The 22611-nt window shown below is 41.9% G+C and overlaps 1 protein-coding gene across 1 annotated transcript in view; it reads left to right on the plus strand.

Moving 5' to 3' along the window:
- ITPRID1 (ITPR interacting domain containing 1) overlaps positions 1 to 22611 on the plus strand; it is a 41686-nt gene that overhangs the window by 13330 nt on the left and 5745 nt on the right. The window contains 5 exon segments of the mRNA XM_027676114.1: positions 2735 to 2974; positions 2977 to 3047; positions 5544 to 5604; positions 18836 to 18934; positions 18937 to 19049. Coding sequence (XP_027531915.1) covers positions 2735 to 2974; positions 2977 to 3047; positions 5544 to 5604; positions 18836 to 18934; positions 18937 to 19049 — 584 coding nt within the window.

The raw sequence follows: 22611 nt of genomic DNA on the forward strand, positions 1-22611 counted from the left end.
AAACAGCTTACCCAGAAAGAGGGGAGTTCACAACCCCAGGTGGCCCTCCAGGAAAAAAGGGGGAAAGAAATGGTGGAGGGTCCTCCTAGCCAACCACCCCCCCTCTGCCCAATTAAGCAAAAGAAAACAATGGGAAACAGGACAAAAGCAAAAATCTAGGAAAATTGTGTTGTTCACAAAGAATTATATTATTAAACTACCCATATGTGTCACTTGGTCAAGTTCAGGTCTTCACTGTAGCAGTGGTGTTAGTTCAGAACCTCTTTGTTCTCTGCCACGTGTTACCTACAGCACAGATGTTGCACTACTTGTCTTGGCTGGGCGGGAGGCAATGGCAGTTCAGTGGTCCCAGCACAGGCCAGTGGTGGTCCCATGTGGTGGCAGCAGACAATTTCACTTTTGTTTTCTCCCCGGCTGTGGTGGAGAGCGAGCGGTGGTGATGGTTCAGGTAGTGGGTCCAGGCTCAGTGAGAGCAGCAAGTCTGGCAGGTCTGAGAGTGTCAGCAGCGGTGGCTGTGACCATGGCAAAGAACAGTGCCACACAGAATCTCTAGGCACACCCATGTGGTCTGGGGGACAGAAAGAGTTTCTGTTCCCCACCCAGATATTTTTCATTTATTCCCTTCTCCTCCTGACTCTGGAAGGGGGGGGGCACGGACAGAAATTCATAGTTAAAGAGACAGTCCTTCCAAAACAATGTTGGAAAAGGGAACAAAATAAAAAAAAATTCCTGTAACTATGAACAAATAAAGGGAGGTGATTTTTCCCCTCTACTCCACCCTGATAAGACCCTACCTAGAGTACTGCACCCAGCGCTGGAGTCCCCGGCACAGAAAAGACATATATTGGAAAGAGGAGGGTCACCAAGATGATCTAAGGCTAAGAGAATTGGGATTGTTCAGCCCGGAGAAGGCTTCAGAGTGACCTAATTACAACATTCCAATACCTTAAGGGAGCCTACAAGAAATATGGAGAGTCACAGGACAGTGGAGAATGGCTTCAAACTGAAAGAGCAGGTTTAGATTAGATGTTAGGAAGAAACTCTTTACTCAGGGGGTGGTGACGCATGGGAACAAGTTGCCCAGAGAAGCTGTGGATGCCCCACTCCTGGAAGTGTTTCAGGCCAGGTTGGATGGGGCTTTGAGCAACCTGACCTAGTGAAGTCTCTCTGCCTAAGGCAGGGGAGTTGGAATTAGATGATCTTTAAGGTCCCATCCAACCCCAGGAAATAGTCCCTGACATAATTTCTTCATGACCTGAGTATTTATTACACTGCACATGAGTGAGGCATTTATTTTTATGTAGTTCATTTATAATATCTCGTTTGATTTGTTCTTTAGATGTCTAAAGTTCTTTGAAATAATTTAGAAAAGCTAAGCAGTGGGTAAAAAAAATTTCAAATTGCAGCAAATTTTGTTCTGGTTCAAACAAAAAAAATGACTGTACTGCTGTACCAGACTGCTGTCAGAAAAAGGAGATTAGCACTTGGCATGTTTATGACCTGATGTAGTGGAGCTAGATGAAATACCGAGGATAAAATATGCTTTACATGGAGAGCATGTGATAGCCCAGTGGATGTACAAAATGAAAAGTTATTAACTTTGAAACCCCAAACTTAAGTAAATAGAAATTATACAACACTGTGTCACATATATTGATAGATCAGATAACTCTAAACAATATCAAGCAAAATTTTTTTAAACAGTGGCAAAATTTTCCTCCAGTGTTAAAAACCAGGCAATGTCTGGGGCAAAACCAATAAGGAGTATTCTTGAAATATAGTAACTATTAGAAATTATATGTCATGATATTTGTCTTTGATACTATTTAACCATGTTAAATATCCCATTGTTGTCTAATTGTCAGTGAAGCAGCTTTACCAACAGCCTGCATGCAGACTGCATAGAGAAAATGTGGCTGCTCTCTAAGAGAAATGACAGCCAAGAAAGTTAACTTTTTGCCATCTACTGTGCTCAATGAATCTCTCAAGGAAGCAGGAGTTCTGGTGGCATATTCATTGCCTCAGGATAGGTACTGACACAACATGCAAGCAAATGTGTTGTATTTCTTTGAATAAATGACTTCATAATATTGTAGTGAAGGAGATCTCCAAGATCCCTCAGATAAAACATTATTGGCTTCTCTTTATATACTGTGCTATGGAAAAAAAGGGCACAGAAATTACAGGATGTTAGTAAAATGAAAAAAATCTAGGAACCTTTATTCGACATCAGCTATGACTTTCTCGGGGATGACTTAATTGCTTTGTGTTCCTATGAAAATGAGACTATAGCTTCTGCTGTCAATTTTTATCAGTAAATGACTGCATTTGGAGCTCTCTTGGAGAGCTGCCAGCTGTAAAACATTTGAGGTCAGATCTAAATAACTTTATTCCCATGAGTTTATATAAGTCCTCAAAATTGGCATCGAAGTCTGGCCCAGACAACTGGAGAATTTCAGGCTAAATTCTGTAACTGTTATTCACGCAGAGCAATATTCAGCTGCACTTGACCCAAGGAATTCAACCTTGTGTGTTTGTCTAATATAAAGAATTATGCAACGTGTCTATGTAATTTGAACGAGTCCTCTGGAAGCAAATGTAAAAACGTAGCCACTTTTAAATGAAGTACTTAATATGTGTCTTGGCAATAACAAGCTTGAATAATCGTTGTAATTGATTATTTAAAATTATGCTTTTTAATAACCATGTTGCCTCCCATTATACCAAACTCAAGAACATTTTTGATGGCTGGAAGTACTTGACCATGTATCCAGTGCCCTCGCATCTTTGCTGACCGATGTCAATACCCAGTAGACCAAAGCACAGGACATTGGCAGGGGTAAGACCAGTCTGCTGGATGCTGCAAAGATCATGCCTGCGATTGCACAAGTGAAGTGGAAAAGAATAAGTAAGATCCTGTATAGGGCTTCTCGTTAGACACTGCTACTGCAACAGGGCTTGCTGGCACTTGGGAAGCCAACTTGCACAGCAGGAAAGAGCCATCCTGTTCTTGTGCAGATATTGCTGGGGGGGGGGGCACAGTCCAGGCACACATTTCTGCATGTGTTACATTGGGCTGTCTGACCCAGGAAACAGAAGTGCCTCAGCATATCCTCCATGCCAGTGTCCACAGATGCCATCAGAGAAAGCGTGGGCTTCATTGCATTTGGTTGAAAAACAACCTCACCTTTCTCCTGCATGCGAAGTGAGGAGCCAATTTTGCTTGTGGCCCACATGCTCAAAAAAGTGGCTGACCTAAACCGAAAGCTGCCAGATTCATTTGAAATGGAAGAGGTTAGGTGAATTTTTGTGTATTGTGCTAGCTATATATTTCACAGAATATTCTGTGTTGGAAGGGACCCACAAGGATCATTGAGTCCAAATCTTAAGTGAATGGCCCATACAAAGATCAAATGCACAACCCAGGTGTTATTAGCACTATGTTCTAATCTTCATCCCATTTACAGTATAAGTTTAGATTCTCTTTTTCAGGATGATAGCTAGAGAAAATTATTTCAACCAACACTATGCAGAAACATTTTGGGGAAAACGAGTAGAATTTACACTACTCATTGAGAAACTGATTATTTTAAATTGTCTTTGTGTTACAATACTGTCAAATAAGTTGCCTCTGAAGTTACCAAGGTGGATTCTTTCAAACAGTATGATTGAATTGATAGTGTAAGATGCCAAAGTTTTTATGCAGCACTAGATTTTTTTTTAATAAAAGGAAGTTGCAGGAAGAGTGACACATATGGTAAAGGATATTTTTACAGGTCCAGTCGTTAACCAGGATTGATCTTTTTTTTCCTGTCTTTTTTTCCCCCTAAGCTTATTTTCTGGTGTGTTCTTTCAGAAAATTGGATTAGAAAATAAACCTTACTTTATAGCAGTGTTTGAAATAGTCTATCACTCTGTAAGCTGAGCATATTAAAACCAGAATAAATCAGTAGAGTACCTTACTCTCATGTAAGGTACTTTTGCATGTCTGCAAAGTCCATGCGCCTCAGCTCTCTCTATGTTTTAACAACAGTGGGTTGTTAAAATGAGACTAGTAGAGATGAGGATAGTTGTCAGTCCCCTTATTACACCTAGAGATATTTTGTGAGCAGCAGGTTTTCTGGACGCACTGGTGTAGAAAAAGTGCTACGGTAGAATACTCTCCAATCATACAGACTCAAATGGGACACCAACAGGAATACTCGTCCCCTTCCAGCCGTCCTTCAAGATTGAGGAAAAGGAAGAAGTCCGAAAACTAGGCTCTACTCTAAGAATCAAGGAAAGGAAGAAAAATGGGATGGTTGGCAGACCCCTAAAAACTTACGGCACATGCAGCGAAGGAAAAGAAGAGAAGGCAAGGAAGGAAGCAGGAAGTGATTGGAAAATGTGGGAGACTTAAAAAGGTTTTCCATTTCTTAAAGTATTGGGAAAGTTTAGGTTAATGTGGTGGCATTCTTTTCAAGGAAAGGATATCTTTTCAAGTCCTTCCAAAGGTGTACTTTTCTGTGATGGGTTTGGTGCAGCCTTTCTCTCAGTAGAGCTGCTTCAAGAATCAGAGCACAAATCTGATTATCAACCTCAGTGGGAATTAGAGTGTACTCAAGAGATCTCCAGCACTGCAAATTTATAGTCCCAGAACAGCCCATATGTCTTTGTAAAGCACTTAGCATGCTGGACTTGCAACCCTCTGACTAGAGGCTCACACAAAAGGGAGGGCATTTGACAAAGCAGTAAATGGGGGTGATCAAAAACTGCCCACTTTATTGTCTAAGACAATTTGTTGAATGCTGTATGCCCAAATTAGATAGGGTATATATTGTTTAATTTCTGAGTATTCTCTACCACGTCATTAAATTAAGACCATGTCTGATACCATGGGGTCACCTAAATTAGTAGTCTGGCTGTGGCCAGTAGCAGATGTGTGGGGGACAGAACAACAGACACATATACAATGATCCTTCTCTTGTATTCTTCTAGCCTTTGACAAAGAGAGAATGAGAGATCCCCTTAAGCTACAGACTGCATGGAGAACACACCCAACATCAATGTTCACGTGTATTTACTTGTATCGAACTGATCACCTCTTCTCTTAAATTTATTTTTTCTGAAGCCGTTTATGCAGCACCATGACATGATGTTCTCATTGGTACTATGAAAAAGTCAAATGAGTCTTCATTCCTAGAGGAAAAAAAAAATCTGACTGTACATACACTCTTTGGCAAGAATATTTCCTTGGGTTCTTTCTGATAAGTCATATTTTTTTCCCCAGGGATATTTCTCCGAGGCTGTTCAAATAAGATTGTTAGTGTATTACAACCTTTGTATATTGATTACTTTGAGCAAGGCTTGGAAAGGTTCTGACACTATTTTAAAGAGGAGAAACAAAAAGGGAACAATCTGAAAGATGTTATGTTTTCACTTTCAAACATGCAGAATTTTTTTGTTTGTTTTGTGTTTTTACTCCAAACTCCCCTCATAAGGTATACATTAAAGATCATTACCATCAATAAGAATTTTTCCTCCTCTCTTCCTTTTCTTTTCAGATTCAGAGTTTTGAGGATGAAACTCTATGTGGAAATGCTCCTGACACCACTTCAGTTGAGTGTTAAGAAACGATTTGCCCATTTTTATTTTTAAAACACTCCTTCCATGTAACTGCTTCTAAAGTTTAGCTAACAATACATTTTCCCTCTCTGCTCCCATGACCTCTGACATTTGAATGCATCATTCTAGACATGACAGTCTATATTATACAACTTGATAAATCATAGGGCTGTAAAATATACTTAGCTTGTCAAGGAGACAGAGTGAGTGCACATAAAAACAGTATCTCGCATGCGCAGCTTTGAGTGTGTGGGGTCCCTGTTTGATGCTTTAAGCAGACCTCTTTTTGGTCTACCAAACAACACTAAATGTGTGCTCCTCCTTGGTGAATTATTTGCCAGACTCAAATGACCCCTTATATACTAACTCTCAGATCCCTGGGAGAAAAGTCAGCCAGGAAACTGGAGATAGTAGCTCTGCAGCCACTCTGTACCCAACGCAAACAGGACCATTCAACCAGAACTTTCTGATGGTGGCATGGCCTCTACCCCATCATCTGTGTCTACTGTATCACATAGCCACCACCACGTAGCAGTGAATCACGTGTTAGAAAGCAAGTTATTTGAGGAGCCTATGAAAGGATTAACAGCAAAACTGTTGGACCAGATGTTATGCTGTCATTTGGGGCAATCTGAATTTGGATCGTGAGAAGCATTTACTCTCAGGGATGGCAATATTGGGGGAATGGCTCTTCAGTCTCCAAAGCAGGAAATACCTGTCCTTGCTCCCTAGAGACCTTTCCTATCCAGTGCTTAAAGAAGAACTGGTAGGGTTTAAGTTTTTTTTAAATGGGGCACAAGTTTAATGTGAAAGAACTAATAAGTAGCAAGTAGCAGATAGCAAAGGAGAAAGCTGGAAGTTTTGTGAGCCCTCACCTTTTGTGAACTAGGTTATATTACTTCCATGGAGCCAACACAAATAATACAGCAACCCAACTTTCTACGCAGGTATCTAAAAAAACCTCAGATATCCACTGGTGCTGGGCATTCAGAGGTACCATTGACTAGAGTGACAGCTGTATTTGCAGGAGTGAAATTGTGAGCCTGTTTAAGGTAGAGGCATATGTCCTACTTACTTCAGTGAGCCCAGTGTTTTTATCAAGATGTGTGGGGTTTCCTTGGTTAATCCTAGAGCTCAGTAAAGGTGATGAAATAGAATCATGTCAGGTCCTTGTTGCTATTCAGACTTGTCATCTGAATTATATGAGGTTACTTCGGTTTTGTTTTCTGATGGATGGCTTGATCTTCACAAACAAAGATAAGAACCCATAGTAGTAGTTTTTCTCATAATAGTATCTACAGAATAGCAATTCCCCAGGACTGGTGCAATGAAAAACACCTTTTGGATAAACATTCAGTGATAAATTTAAAAAAAAGAGAATGTGGACATAACCCAGTGGAGAAAGAATTCAAAATGTAACAACATAGACACGAATGCTTTTTTCTTTTCTTTGTCCATCTTTAAAAAATGACTGCACTATTTAATTATGCCTTAGTTAGAGGATTTAACAGGTTGTATAGGTATAGCAATCACAAGACAAGGGGGAAAAACCCCCAGTATGTCCTGAATAATCTTTTATGACCTAGGAATAAGCACATATTTAGTTGTAATTTCATGACAGAAAATGCAGACAGCAATTATTTCATTTAATTCGGATAAGACTGTCATTCAGTTAAGTGGTCAACCAAAATCATACAAGTGAACTGAACTTAGGTAAGGTGTATGCCTTTGCAGAATCATAACACTATTTTAGAGTTTTGTCTAAATACCGTATTCTCTCTCTCTTTCTCTCTCTCTCTCGTTTTCTCTGTTGTTTTAAAGTCATTGCTGCTTGGCCTAAATTTAAAGTGGAGATTTCCAGCTTTATTTTTTACAAGCTTTTTTCATATTCTTCCTCTTTTTTCCACTGCTATTAAATGGCATAATACCTTCGTACCCAATGAAGTATTTTTGCGTCTTCAACTTGCTTGCCTACCTTTCAAGAAGGTTCCTATAAAATTCGTCAGAATGTGGCTCAAAACCATAAGTAGGGGTCCTCAAAATATGAGTGGAAAATAGAGTCTATCAGAAGCCTACACAAAGAAAACCTCACCTCTTTCAGAGCATGCCTGAATTTGTATTTGGCCTCCAAATTCCCTAGGGCACGGGCTGCCTCTTTTTCAAGGCTTATGGAGTGCCTGATACCATAAGGGTCCACCTCTCATTTGACTGTGGGCTCTGTTGGAAAGGATGTGAGTGATAATGAAGATGTGAGACCTTTACATGACCTTGCTGAAATGAGAATTCACCTGAGTGAAAGAGTGAAGTTCCCAATATGAGAAGAAATAGAGATAGACAGGAACAGACTGCTTTGCCTAGATAGAGCATATTATGGATGAGTATAGAAGTACTTGTCCCAGTGGTATTGTCCCTTGTCTGTGTAACCTGGCCTCAATTTTATTCCAGTTGCCTACTTTTCTACATTCCCCATGAAAGCCAATTCCCTGGCTGCTGTGTGTCTTCTTTATATTTCTTTATAATGTAGATTCTAGCTGTTTAACTGCAGTAGACTTTATGATAAGGCTTTTTTCCCCCCTCTCTTGGCAGAATCCCGAGACTTAATTTTAAAAGGCGTTCAAACCCCTAAACACTCTTGAATGACTTACAGGAAAAGAAGAGTGTTTGCTAGCTCTGTTTTTAAAAATATTACAATCTTTTCTTATTATGCAATTTTATCATTGTTATAAATAAGTAATTGTACTGGGGAGAAGGGATAATCCTTATTTAATTAAATTCATCTATAGTCCCAGGTTGGCAGCAACCAGACATATGTGAGACTAATACCCGCAGCCTGCCTGTATGCATGTGCAATTAAAAATTCACTCTACACTGGCACTGAGAGTTTAGTGTTGCTTTTGGCATTTAGAGATTCTTTTATTTTGTGATTTTTTTTTTACCATACACATATGCTGGAGCAGATGTTGCTTATTTGTTGTTTATTCAAATCTGTAGTCTCTGGCAGCTACCTCCATTGTTCTGTAATGAAGCTTTATTCACTGTCCTGTATCAGGACCCAGTAAACGAATGATGGGCAGAGTTAGCTCTCAGCAGGAGCTACAGTTTTTGTCCTTACTTATTGGCTGTTTATATTCTAAAGCTCAAAGTTGAGAAAGCTGGCTGGGCAGGGTAAGGGGCTATATGCTGCGTGCAGAGGAGAAATACTTGACCCCACTTTATCTTTGCCCTGATAAGGTACAGGCTTGCAAGTAAAATCATCTTTTGCAGATGTTTTGTATTCAGCACTTGAAAAATAGAGCTGTTCTCCCCCTCCATTCCCTGTCCCATCTTGTTCTCCTCCTTCTACCCCTGCTGTTCCTTTATTTTTTAATCAGCCTTTGAAAAGCACTGGGTACAACTAAAGGATGTTGCAATGCTGCTCACCCCTGTTAACTCAACATGTGCCTGAAAATTCATTAAGAGCAGTGCCTATCTGGGAGGCATGGGAAGTGTGTTTTTTCGGTGCATGTTGTAGTCACCCACTACTCCTTGCTCCTAGCTTACTTCCCTCTTCCTCTGTGGGGTGCCCACGCACCGGACAGGCAGCAATTTCTGCACAGTGCTGACCCAAGCAGACACTGCTCCCAGGAACTCCAGTGCCAACACAAAGAAAATTAGCCTGCTGGAAAAGCCCTTGGTAGCCCAAGAGGTAATCAATCAGGGAAGTAACCACCTCCATCTGTCTCACTGTGACATGGTAGCTTGCTACCAATGCACTTGTGATTCATCTTGTCCCAACTGGTGGTGCCAAGCATCACATACACACAGGTTTTGCAGCAGCTGGGAGCGCCCCAGCTTCCCTGCTACTGGGCTAACACGTTAGGTTCTGTGACTGATCAAGTAGGAATTTTTTCAGTTCTAGCACATTCACTCCTCCTACTCACCAAATCCTCTGATGGTTTGGCAACACGGCGATATTCACAGAATGCAACTGGTATTTCTTTTAATTGACTGAGTGCTGAGAATGTGAATCCTGTTTATTATCCATTGTAAATTTGTCCTTCAATTGAAGGAACAATGTCTTCAAAAGTACAAGAAGAAAATGTATGTATATTTCCTAAGCTTCAAAGAGTACAGGACTTTCTGTGTACCTTTCTCTAGTTTTAGTATTAAGAAGTGAACTGCTAATTCATATATCATATTTGCTGTAGTGCCAACATAACACTGTTTTTCTTTATGTATAACACGGTGACTTTTAGTGTTAAGTACATATAAAAGGAAAGGAAAAGACAAAGAGACAGGCAAAGGGAAGACTTGTTAAATCTGTAATCAAAAACTGGGAGCTGAACTTAAAAATCTCCCACAACTATTCCTGTGTTGAGACCAAATGACATTTATAATAAAATTTGTCATTGGTTCATGATAACATACAATCTCCAAATAACAAATTCTCCCTTCATAAAACACAATGGAAAATAGATCCGTAGATCCCTCTCTACAACAGTTTTATCTTCTGCAGGTGTCCTGGCACAAAGGAGACATACACCTTCTTTAGCTTCTCTGGGTTGCCTACATTAGTTTTATGAGACAATAGCCCATATTCTCCCCATCTTATACATTTGAACCATACAAAGGGCTTCTTATTCTTTCCCATTTCTTACATAAGGGATCTGTAAATGAGAAAAAAAGGAAGCCGTAGCATTTTAATGCATTTTGTGTCCTGAATAACTCTGGAGGCAAAGTGGTGTGGTCCCAGAAAGAAGCAGAGAGAAAAGTGAAAAGCAAAACATCGTGAAATGATGAATCTTCAAAGTTCCCTGTATCTTGTTCCCATCCAGAAAAAACTTAAGTTGTCTGTTTTCCTCAGAGAAGTCCTCTGGAAAGACAATTTACTTTTGCACCTCTTGAGATACCCTGTGTCCTTCATTTTGCCTTGACATATTTCACATACTTCTATATGTCTAAGCCCAGCAATGGATATAAAGATGGAGATTCAGAATGTGGTGATGCTGCGTTCACGGTACAGAAACAAGATCGGCAGCAAAGAAGGGACGACTGATAGACTTTTGAAATGGTTTCTGCTAGGTAGTGCTACCCAGCAGTGGTGTCAGGATACCCTGCTTCCAGTTCTCAGGTCTAGAAGCATGCCAAGAGCTTTAGGGGGTTGTACAATTTTTAGTGAGAAAATTTCTAAAAGTCATTGCACACTTATGTCATTTTGTTGCATGTGTGTCATGTTTTAGGTCCTACTGCAGCAGGCTGATTCATCCCAGTGGGAAAGGATATGCACACACTGCATGCTGAAGGCAGATGGGCCAGTGAAACTTATAAAACCTGCTGTTGTTTAAATCATAGGGGGGAAAAATCATAAAATATCTTAGGTATCCAGGAGAACGACCAAATACTTAAAAAACAGAGATTGGTTTAGATCGTGATGGCCTTTCAAACAAGAAAAATTATGAAATTAAATCTAATTGTTCTGAAGTTGTACTGAGTCCTTGAAAGGACTTTTCTATTATTTCCATCTCCGCCTTTTCTTCCCATGCCGTCAACAGAGCACAGGAGGATCAGAGACTGTGTCACAGACATCCATGTTGCTATACTAATTGTTCCAGCTGACAGCATGATCTTTTGAACCTTGCTGCAAAATTCAAAATCCAAACCTCACGTCCCCACGGCTTTGAGGGAGTTTTGTGAGAACATCCATGCTTTTTCTGATGGCACCACTTTGCTTTGAGAGGATTAATTCACCTCACTGTAGGTGGTACCTTTGAGAAGAGGATTTTTTGTGTTATCCTGAATGTATTTTTATGCTATGAAGAACTTTACATGATTTCTGTTCCAAAGATCTTCTACATGCTTCTCAACTACTGGCTGATACTTAACATTATTCCTTGGGAGAATATCACTGACAAAGAGAGGCAAGCTTACGGAGTCTGACACTCTTAGAGCCTCTAAACAGAGTTTAATGGCTATTACCATTGAAACTATGCCATTGTAATTGTTTTTGGATCTCTACAAAGTAACACCCAAAAGTCGGTACCTGTTCTGTCTTACCAATTGTTTTGGGCACTACTGACCAGGCAGAAGTTGCAGGACCTAGCAAAAACATGCGGGCTTGTCCTGGTTCCAGCCAGGACAGGGTTAATTTTTGCAGCAGCCAGAAGGGACACAGCCAGGATCCTGAGGTAATTCAGCACCACCTTCCAACATTTGACATGTGCAGAGGTGATGGAGGGGGGTAGGGTTTTTCCAGTTTTGCCAGGGTATGCAGAGTGTGCAATCGGGTGACACCAGGTTCCATGTGGTGAGCCATGATTGTCTCGTACACTGTGCTATTAGTGGTGGTGTTGTTACTGTTCATTTTCTTATTTCATTGCTGTTTCTAGTAAATTGTTCTTATCTCAATCTGTGATCTTTATCTTTTTGTGCCTCCAATTCTCCTCTCCATTCTGCCAGGAGATGAGAGCAGGGGATGGGGAGGCAGAGGGACTGGAGAGTAAGTGAGCAAGCTGCACATGGCCTGGGGAGTTTCAGTGGGAATATTAAATTGGAGAATTCCATTCCTAAACCATAACAGTGTTTTTAATTCATTTTTGTCAAAGGTCTTCGTAAAGGTTGCTGGAAGCCATCCTCCTTCTCATAAGGTGGTCTCAGTTGCAGAGAGCCCTATGAGGCTCCTGTGATCACATATTTTTTATTCGTTAGCTCTGCAGATGCCACTGGGAGCAGTTGTGATGTAATGTAATCTACAGTGTAGGCTGATGACATGCAGCTTTACCTCTAATTTTCATCAGAAGCAGACACAACCATCACCCGTCTCTCCTGACATTTGGCAGTGGCACAAATCTGAATTAAAGACAATTGCATGAAGCTCAGTTGAAACAAGATGGAAGTGATACTGACTCTCAATGAAAAGTAGGAGGAGGACCTGTCAAAGTTTGAAGCTGTTTCATCAGCTGAGGGAAAACAAAAGACTGCAATTTCAGGTTGTGTCTAGATTCATCACTACTACCTCCCCAATTGCAGAAACATAGAATCATAGAATCAATCATGTTGGAAAACACCTCTGAGATCATGAAGTCCAACCCTTGATCCAACACTGCCATGGTTACTAGACCATGACGCTAAGCACAACATCCAGTCTCATCTTAAAAACCTCCAGGGAAGGAGAATCCACTGCTTCCCTGGGCAGCCCATTCCGATGCCTGATTATCCTCTCTGTAAAGAATTTATTCCTAATATCCAACCTATACTTCCCCTAGGAGAGCTTAAGATCATACCCTCTTGTCCTACTGCTGGTTGCCTGGGAGACTGATGCCCTTCTGGCTCCAACCTCCTTTCAGGAAGTTGTAGAGAATGATGACGTCTCCCCTGAGCCTCCTCTTCTCTAGGCTGAATAGCCCCAGCTCCCTCAGCCTCTCCTCATAGGACTTGTGCTCAAGTCCCTTCACCAGCCTTGTTGCTCTTCTCTGGACCTGCTCCAGGACCTCAATATCCTTCCCGAACTGAGGGGCTCAGATCTTGGACACAGTACTCGAGCTGTGGCCTCACCAGCGCTGAGTACAGGGGAAGAATCACTTCCCTGGTACTGCAGGCCACACTGTTCCTGATACAGGCCAGGATGCCATTTACTATCTTGACCACCTGGGTACACTGCTGGCTCATGTTCAGCTTCCTGTCAATCCAAACTCCCAGGTCCCTCTCTGTCTGGCTGCTCTCCAGCCACTTTGTGCGCAACCTGTAGCGCTGAAGGGGGTTGTTGTGGCCAAAGTGCAGGACCCGGCACTTGGCCTTGTTGAACCTCATCCCATTGGCATCAGACCATCTCTCCAGTCTGTCCACGTCCCCCTGAAGAGCCCTCCTGCCTTCCAGCAGATCCACACTCCCCCCCCAACTTGGTGTCATCTGCAAATTTGCTAATAGTACACTCGATCCCCTCATCCAGATCATCAATTAAGATATTAAATAGAACTGGGCCCAACACTGATCCCAGGGGGACACCGCTAGCGACCAGCCACCAACTGGATGCAGCACCATTCATCACCACTCTCTAGGCCTGGCCATCCAGCCAGTTCTTAATCCAGCAGAGAGTGCCCCTGTCTTAACCATCGGTTACCAGCTTTTTCAGGAGAATGCTATGGGAGATGGTGTCAAAGGCTTTGCTGAAGTCCAGGTAGACAACAGCCACAGCCTTCCCTTCATCCACCAGGCAGATCACCTGATCATAAAAGGAGATCAGGTTGGTCAGACAGGACCTGCCCTTCCTAAACCCGTGCTGGCTGGGTCTGATCCTTTGTCCATCCTGTAGGTGTTGTGTGATTGCACCTAGGATGATCTGCTCCATAACCTTGCCAGGCACTGAGGTCAGGCTGACTGGTGTGGAGTTGCCCGGGTCCTCCTTGCAGCCCTTTTTGGGGATGGCCGTGACATTCACAAACTTCCAATCATCTGGGACCTCCCCAGTGAGCCAGGACTGTTGGTAGATGATGGAGAGAGGCTTGGCGAGCTCTTCCGTCAGCTCCCTCATCAACCTAGGTTGGATCCCATATGGTCCCATAGACTTGTGAGGATCCAAGTGGCTCAGCAGGTCGCTAACTGTTTCCTCCTGGATTACAAGGGGGCTATTTGGCTTCCTGTCTCTGTCTACCAGTTCCAGAAGCCAGTTGTCCTGAGGACAACCTGTCTTACTGTTGAAAACTGAGGCAAAGAATGTGTTAAGTAACTCAGCCTTTTCCTCATCTTTAGTGACTCTGTTCAACAAAGAATGGTTTTCCTTTTCTCTCCTTTTGCTATTGTTGTATTTGTAGAAGCACTTCTTTTTTTCCCTATCAGAAGTAGATAGACTGAGTTCAAAATGTGCTTTTGTCTCTCTAGTTTTCTCTCTACATGAGCTAACTATATTCCTGAACTCTTCATGAATAGCCAGCCCTTTTTTCCATAGTCAGTAAGCTCTCTTTTCCCCATATTTCCTTTAAAATCTCCCTGTTCGGCCAGGCTGGCTGTCTTCCCTGCTGGCTCGCCTTTCAGTACAGCGGAACAGCCCGCTCCTTTGCATTCAAGACCTGCTTCTTGAAGCATGTCCATCCCTCCTGGACCCCTTTGTTTTCAAGGGCTGTTTCTCAAGGTACCCTCTGAATCTGCCCTGTGGAAGTCAGGGTAGAAGTTTTACTGATGGCCCTCTTTGCATCCCTGAGTATTGAAAACTCTATTATTTCATGGTCACTGTGCCCCAGATGGTCTCCGACCACCACATCACCCACCAGCCCGTCTCTGTTTGTGAACAGCAGGTCTAGTCGGGCCCAAACCCTGGTAGGCTTATTTACTAGTTGAAGCAGGAAATTACCCGCTATATATGATTTATCTGAGAACTGACTACCATGTTCTCTCTTTTTCTGTCAAATTCAGCTCTTAGATTACTCATTTATACTTTTACCATTTCTAGGGCAGTGTGTTCTTGTGTAGGACAGGGAGGGGATGACAGGAAGCTCTGACTTGCAGAGTAAGCAGCCACCTTGCTCTTGAGCATAGCAGTTTGCTGGGGTATGTCTGCTGCTCTCAGCAACAGCTCCAGCCAACCTGTTAAACAAAGTTTACAGAGTTGTAGACCAAAAATTATACTGGGGATATCCTTGAAAGAGGCAAAGGAGGATGTGAAGCATCGTGTGTGCACTTCCAGTGCCCCTGGAACTATTTATGTGTCTTCTGCTAATTATGGCTGTGACAAACAGACTCCAATGATAACCATGTAAAGAACTGCAGGCTAAACAAGGAGATGAAGTAAAATATCGTTTGCTGACACATGACTTATATGCCTCATGACCCTGTCTCACATCCTTGAGGCGCAGCATATATGCGGCACTTGTGTCCCACCTGAGGTGGATGCAGCCATGTGAACTGCAGGGCTTTCCCCTCTTTTTCACAATGAGTTTGGCTTCACCCTCACAAGAGAAATATACCTGAAGTCATCTATATGCCAGTGGTAGCCAAAGTGATAGGGAGAAAAACGCTGGAGACTGGGTGAGAGATGGGATTCTGACAAGCAGAAGAAAATATATGATAGCAGTCAGATTTTGCTTACCATGTAATTTCTTCTGGGCGTAGACCATTCCTTTGTTGCATTCTTACTGCATCTACCAGCACGATGGGGCACAATTAATAATACGAATTACATTTTGTAAAGATTTTTAAAATATATTTTCACCCAGTCACACTGCGTAAGATGATTGACATGAAATTCCCCTTCAATTCAAAGGGAGCAAGGGATTGAAAAATTTCATAGCTCACCTGAAGAAGAGTAGGAGCTTTTGCTACATCTGGGGCACTTTGGGATGTATTATTCACTTTCAAATAATATAACTACTATAATAAGATGGTTTGCCTAGTTTCTGCTAGAACATCTTTGACAAATTAAATTTGGAGAAAGAAATGAATGAAAACTCGATTGTGCTGGCCTTCGGAAACAGTTTGTGGTTTATGCGCTTCTGCCATCTGGTGGTTATTCTTCTGAAATGCGGCACACCGCCGAGCCGTAGATGTACAGCAAGGAATGGGTCAGCGCTACAGCCCTGTGCCAGGGACAAGAACGCCTGGACTGGGCTCTCCTATGGGCAAGTTATGGAAAGGTATATTATATTTGGCTAGAAAATAAGTATAAACGAGATCTTTCTAACCTCAGTTTGCTTGTTTGTCCCCATTTCTACAGTGTGGAAAGTGAATCGGTGTCACAGGAGTTGTAGAGGGGTGTTAAAAAAAAGACTAAGAAAAGACTTTTCCTTTGAAATTTCAGTGGCATTACTTGAAATGTTTACTTTCACAGTCAATGACCAGTAATTAGTGCAGATGCCTATGGAGGAGCTATTTTTAGATTAAGAAAAGACAGTACAGAATGCTGAGAATAGTCAGATTTTATGGAATATTTACATAAGATCAAGATTTTTCACACACATGGGAACTGATATGAATAACAAGATTTCTTTTCCCAAAATGCTAAAAGTTGTACAAATAATTTCTTCTGGTGTATCAAGGTTGAGTGAACTTCAGAAAGTCCTCTGTTTTGGATAACAGTAATTAAAAAAAAAAAGTTAATTTGTTGCTTATGCAGAATGCATATTTTCAGTAAAGGTTTATTAGCTGTAAATCACAGAATCATAGAATGGCTTTGGTTGGAAGGGATCATAAAGATCATTTAGTTCCAACTCTCCCTCTGTGGATAGGGACAACTTTCACTACAGTAGGTTGCTCAGAGCTCCATCCAGCCTGGTCTGGAACACTTTCAGAGATGGGGTATCTACAGCTTCTCTAGGCAACTTGTTCCAGTGCCTCACCAGCCGTACAGTTAAGAGTTTTTTCCTAATATCTAGTCTAAACCTACTTTCTTTTAGTTTGAAGCCATTCTCCCTTATCCCGTCACTACATACTCTTATAAAAAAGTCCCTCTCCATCTTTCTCATAGGCTACCTTCAGGTATTGGAAGGAGGCAATTAGATCACTCTGAAGCCTTCTCTTCTTCAGGCTGAACAAACCAAATTCTCTCAGCCTTTCCTCATAGAAGAGGTGCTCCATTCCTCTAATCATCTTTATATCCCTTCTCTGGACTTGTTCCAACAGGTTGATGTCCTTCCTGTGCCACGGACCCCAGAGCTGGATGTAGCACTCCAGGTGGGGTCTCACCAGAGTGGAGAAGACGAGCAGAATCACCTTCCTCACCCTGCTGGACACACTTCCTTCGATGCAGCCCAGGATACAATTGGTTTTCTGGGCTGCAAGCGCGCAGTGCTGGCTGACGCTCAGCCTCTCATCCACTAGCACTCCCTATTCCTTCTTGGCAGGGCTGCTCTTGATCTATTCATCTCCAAGCTTATATTGATATCAGGGATTGCCTTGACTCAGATACAGGACATTATTGGTCTTATTAAACCTCACGGGATTCCCATGGGCTCACTTCTCAAGCTTGTCCAGGTCTGGATGGCATCCCATGCTTCAGGTGTGTCAACTGCAACACTCAGTTTGGTGTCATTTGCAAATTGGATTTCATCGGAGAGGCTTGGCCCATCTGCAGAGAAACCCTTGGGGGAGGAGGCCACCCCTTCCCTCCTCTGCTCCCCTGCTGGCAGTGATTTGTGCCTGTCGACGAGGGGGAGGGAGTCTTGGCTGGAGCCAGCCATCAACAGTGTGAGTCTGTGAGAAGAGCCCCTTTTTCCCCTTTTCCCCTTTCTCTTCTCAGTGCAGGGGGGAGATCTCCATTTTGGCTTCTTCCGCCCACCGGGGCCCCCACGTAGCGACCGCCAGACCCCAACAGCGCCCCCTGCCGGCCACCACTGAGCAACTGCAGGCTCTGCTCCTCCGGTGATCCAACAGCGCCCCCTGCTGACCGTGGTTGGAATTGCGCCCTAAAGGCGAAAAGTACTGAACTGGTTTTTTGGAGGGAAATTTGGGTGCAGGATTATTGTTTAAATGTTTTTGTACTCTTTTGTTGTTCTGCCAATACACATAAGGGGCTGTTATCTTTTTATTTCTCCATACTTCCTCAATTGGATCCTCTTAATTTCGGATTTACAATTGCTTGGAGGGAGGAGCTTGATCTTCCTCATAACTCATCCTCCTTAGCAAAACACTTCAGTTTCATTAAACTGAGACAATGCTCAAAATGACTATTTGGTCCTATTGTATTATTGTTTTAAAATATATATGTAGACGGCCTTTCAGAGTGCATTCAGCCTTGATTTGTCTATATACCTTGCATATTTTGTCAATGAGAGCCATGATAGCAGAGCAAGCATCACACTTCCTTCCAGGGCAAATCCAGCGAGACACATGGAGGTCTTTCTGTAGCCTAACTGTAGTGATATTAACTTGGTCTGCAGACATTTTATCAAGTTTTTAATGTCTCAACTTGTGCTTAAAGATCAGCCTAGTTTCCACTATCATATGTTTTGCTTAGTTCTCTAGCTAGTGCATGAATGGGTGGGACATAATTGACTGAAGTTGGAACAGATGCTTCACATTTTTCTTTAAAAATAGGTCAAACCTGCCTGCATTCACCAGGTTTTGACCAGGACAGCAGATGAATTTTTGTAGTAATATTTTTTGACAGCATATTTGATATCATGCATATCTCAGGAGAAAAAGAAGCACCTTAAAACACTATGTAAGCAGATAAAGTGGTCTTCTAACTCTGCAAACTTTAAAGCCTGAAGCTCAGTTGTAATGATTATAGGATACGGCTGAGCATTTGAAACTACCCCCTGCCCAGTGAAAGGGCCTGGATTCAGTTCATCTGAAGAACAAGAGGCTGGTGTCATAGGGGAGATGTTAGGTGCTGACAAATCAGAACAAGGAGACATTGTCCAAAGGGTGAAATGGCTTCTCTTCTGAAATCTATTACTGTTCAGATGTCTTCAGGGATGGAGTTTATGTCAAGAAAGAAGGGCACAGAACAAATGCTCCTCTCAATGAGACCCTTTCCAGCAATGATACTATGGACTTCTCAAACATGTAAACGTGCTGTTCTGAGAGTAGTCCTCTCATACAGTCAGACCCAGGGGATTCAAAGGATAGTATGAAGCTGATCAATAAGCATTCAGCCAAGCTGATATCCCTGTCAGGAAACTCAGGTGGCCACTCCTGCTTTGTCTACCCCTAAACACCTGACAAAAGCATACTCAGGACACTGCAGTGCATAATCTTGCTCTGATGCATGCATATAGAGCTGACACACTTTATGAACTACCTTTTCCCTTCCTCTCTTCCCATGCTTTCTTCTTTAGTGATACATATCTTGGGAATGTAGTTGCAAAAATGAATGGGGAAAGAAGCATTCCCTTCTGGGAAAAAACAGCAAACATATCTGTTTACCTTCACTTTTGTTAGGCTGCAACTTTCAGTAACTTATATATATCAGCCCAATCTTAAAATTTTTACTGTGAACTAGGAGGTAAAGTTTACAGTCAAATGATCTGAGAGGTGTAATTTAGTTTCAGTGAGTTTCTGTGAATCGGCTGAGTTCAATTAATAAATAATTAATAATAAATAATTAATAACTTCACTGTTATTGATAAATAACAGAAAATGTCAGGTTACATGATTTAGTGTAATCCTTATTAAGATAATTCCTTTAGGTTATATTACTTAGTGCTTATTCAAGACTGTCTGTGAACACTCATAAGCCATAAGCCAAACTGCTATAAATCAAAATGAATTGTGACTTCTCAGAACCTCAAACCCTTTTGCTCTGGTAGAATAAGAAGCTTGCATTAAATGTGATATCCCGTGAGATGAATTTTTGCAATAAAGATACCGCTAATAAAAAGTCAGCACGTGTTTTATTTCTTTGTTCAGGCTATTTTGCGGGCCTTTTCATTTTCCCTCTTGTACTTGCTCTTCATAAGGAAATGAAACTTGAACAGTTGTACAAATTGGGGAAGAAAATGATTAGGTGAAAGTTCCAGAAAGTAAAACTGATTAACTTTTATGCTGCTACATCACTAAATACATAAATCTGCAATGTCTTTTCTTTGAAAAGTATATTAGAAAATATGGTTTTGACAGCTATCTTGCTGTTTCCAGAAGATGGCAGTCAGTATATTATGTGGGACTGAGAAGCCATTTTTCATTTATTCATTACTGTTTTATCACTCTTCTAGTGGTGGCTAATGGTGATTTGACTTCTCTAGTATGTGGGCACACAATTTGGGAGGAGCAGAGTTTGCACCATATCATTCTCCGAAATTCATCCTTAGGGATACAGCTCCACATCCAAGTCACTGTGTAATAAGTGACTGAATTTAGTGAATATTAGTCACTATGCTGAGATTACACCCATGCCAACTTTTTATTGCAGGTAATGTAGTTTCTACATCTTTTACAGTGAGAAGGTTGCTCAGATTACATCCCGTTTACCAAAGGGGCATGAAACTGCCATGGAGCGACTGTTAGACAGAAAATTTATCCTATTTACAAGAATCTTACATTAAACGAGGCATTGCAGGAGAGTAGTCCTGGAAGAGTGAGTTGCTGCCTTCCATCCCTGCTAAGCCCTAAATTAATCAGCGTGAACTTGTGCTCTGTGATATGCTCGAACAGCACCTTTCACAGGAGAGCTGCCTGTACCTTAACTATAAGGGTAGTACGATTTTTTACCAAACGTAAACACATTGTGCTTTTGGACATTTTGCATGGCGTTTTCCAGACTTCTGTTAAAATTGAGGAACAACCTAGAAATTTTTCTGTGGCCCATTGATTTCCTCCTAGTGACCCAAAAGATAGGAGCTCTTCAAGCTCATTTGGGCACACGTTTTTGATGGCTACAAGTCCTAACTCTGCTTGGCTTTGGCAAGCAGTAAAAATCATATTACTATGTGAACATTGCTCATTTGTACCCTACACACTCTTGTCTAGTAACAAGAAAACTGTCTGAGGATCAAGATTAAATTTTGGTGTGGTGGCAAATGGGCAACTAGCCAATATTTTGGGTGTTGAGTCACCATGCCTGGAGATATTTAGAAATTGTGTAGGTGTGGCACTTAGGGACATAATTTAGTGGTGGACGTGGCAGTGCTGGATTAATGGTTGGACTTGATGTTCATAAAGTTCTTCTGCAAACTAAATTATTCTACGATTCTATGATTAAGAGTTGCACATGGAGTAGACACTCAGGAGAACTCACCTCCACTGCAGTCACAGGACTGGCTCTATCACATATTGGTCTCTATTTAGCCCTTTCTGGTGCAATCTCTTTGCAGTTTGGGCTAGACTTTTTAATTTACTTCTACAGGATATTTTGTCCCAGGGTCACATACGTAAGGAGTGTGCCTGACATAACAGTTGCATTGAGAATGAGGTTTCTCAAGTACATGGGGAAAATCTTTTGCCCTCCAGCTGAAGCTGATCTCCTAGAAGGAAGGGCTTCATCATATTTCAGGCCTTGCTGGAACTGAGGGACCATTCAAACACACAAACATGAAGAGATCATCAAAGGACATGATTGCAGGAATCTAAAGAGACTGGGCATTTCTATGCTTTGCAAACATGCCTCTGTAGTTTATGCAGATTTCTACGCTGTTTTCCTGTGGCTTACAAGGCACAAAAATGTGCTAAGATACGAACATGTCAAACACCCTCTTGCACTCAGGTCAATTTCAGTCTGATAGGGAAGCATGCTTTCAGGAAGAAGGTGGTACTGTCTTCAAAATAACTTGGGTGAGGCTTTTGGCATTTCTGCCCTGAACAAGGTGTGAAAAGTCAAGAATAGTCTTTAAGGTGGCTAGAAACTCAGACACTGACAGACTCCTGTTACAGGATTTTATTTCAATGTCACTGGAGGTCTGTCATTTTCCTGTGCTACAAATTAGTAAATAGAAAAATTGCCTATACTTTCTGGATCTCTTTCCCCTCCCATGATGTGGGGCAGCACAAGTCCTAGTTCCATTTCCATCTGAGGAACAATTTTCCGATGGCTTGAGGTGGATAGGGAAGAGGTTACTCCAGCTCCAGGGGTTTCTTTGGGTCCTGGACGCATGGAGGGGTTAGGTGTTCCCCCTCCCACCACCACGTGGTCCCATGGCAGCCACAGAGAGCACACGGGACTTGGAGAGGAGGCGAGAGAGAGCTTTATTGTTGGGGTGGTTACATATATAGGTCCTAGGAGGATTCACAGAGTGATCAACTACGGGGTCAGGGGACTTACATGACGCCCAATCGCAGGAAGGGTTTACAAGGTCCAATGAGAAGACTTCTTGATATCTTCTCAGGACATTCCTGAGAAAGAGATAAGAACTGGCCATGGGGGATTTTGGGAAGAAGAACGTGAGTTAGCAGAGAGAATACAAAAAAGCCGTTTTAAAACATGTTTAAACCACAATTTTCTCACACAAGGCAAATTCACTGCTAAAATACTTTGCCTATACGATTTACTGTTCATTCTTGCTCATTCATCTCCCCTGGCTTGAGAAAATCCTAGTGTATCTGACTACATCAGGGTAGATGTACAATGAAAAATCATACTAGATACCTTCTCTTAAAGAAGAGTAA

Source organism: Neopelma chrysocephalum, unplaced genomic scaffold (assembly GCF_003984885.1).
Source record: "Neopelma chrysocephalum unplaced genomic scaffold, ASM398488v2 Primary Assembly neopelma1_26, whole genome shotgun sequence".
Lineage (NCBI taxonomy): Eukaryota > Metazoa > Chordata > Aves > Passeriformes > Pipridae > Neopelma > Neopelma chrysocephalum.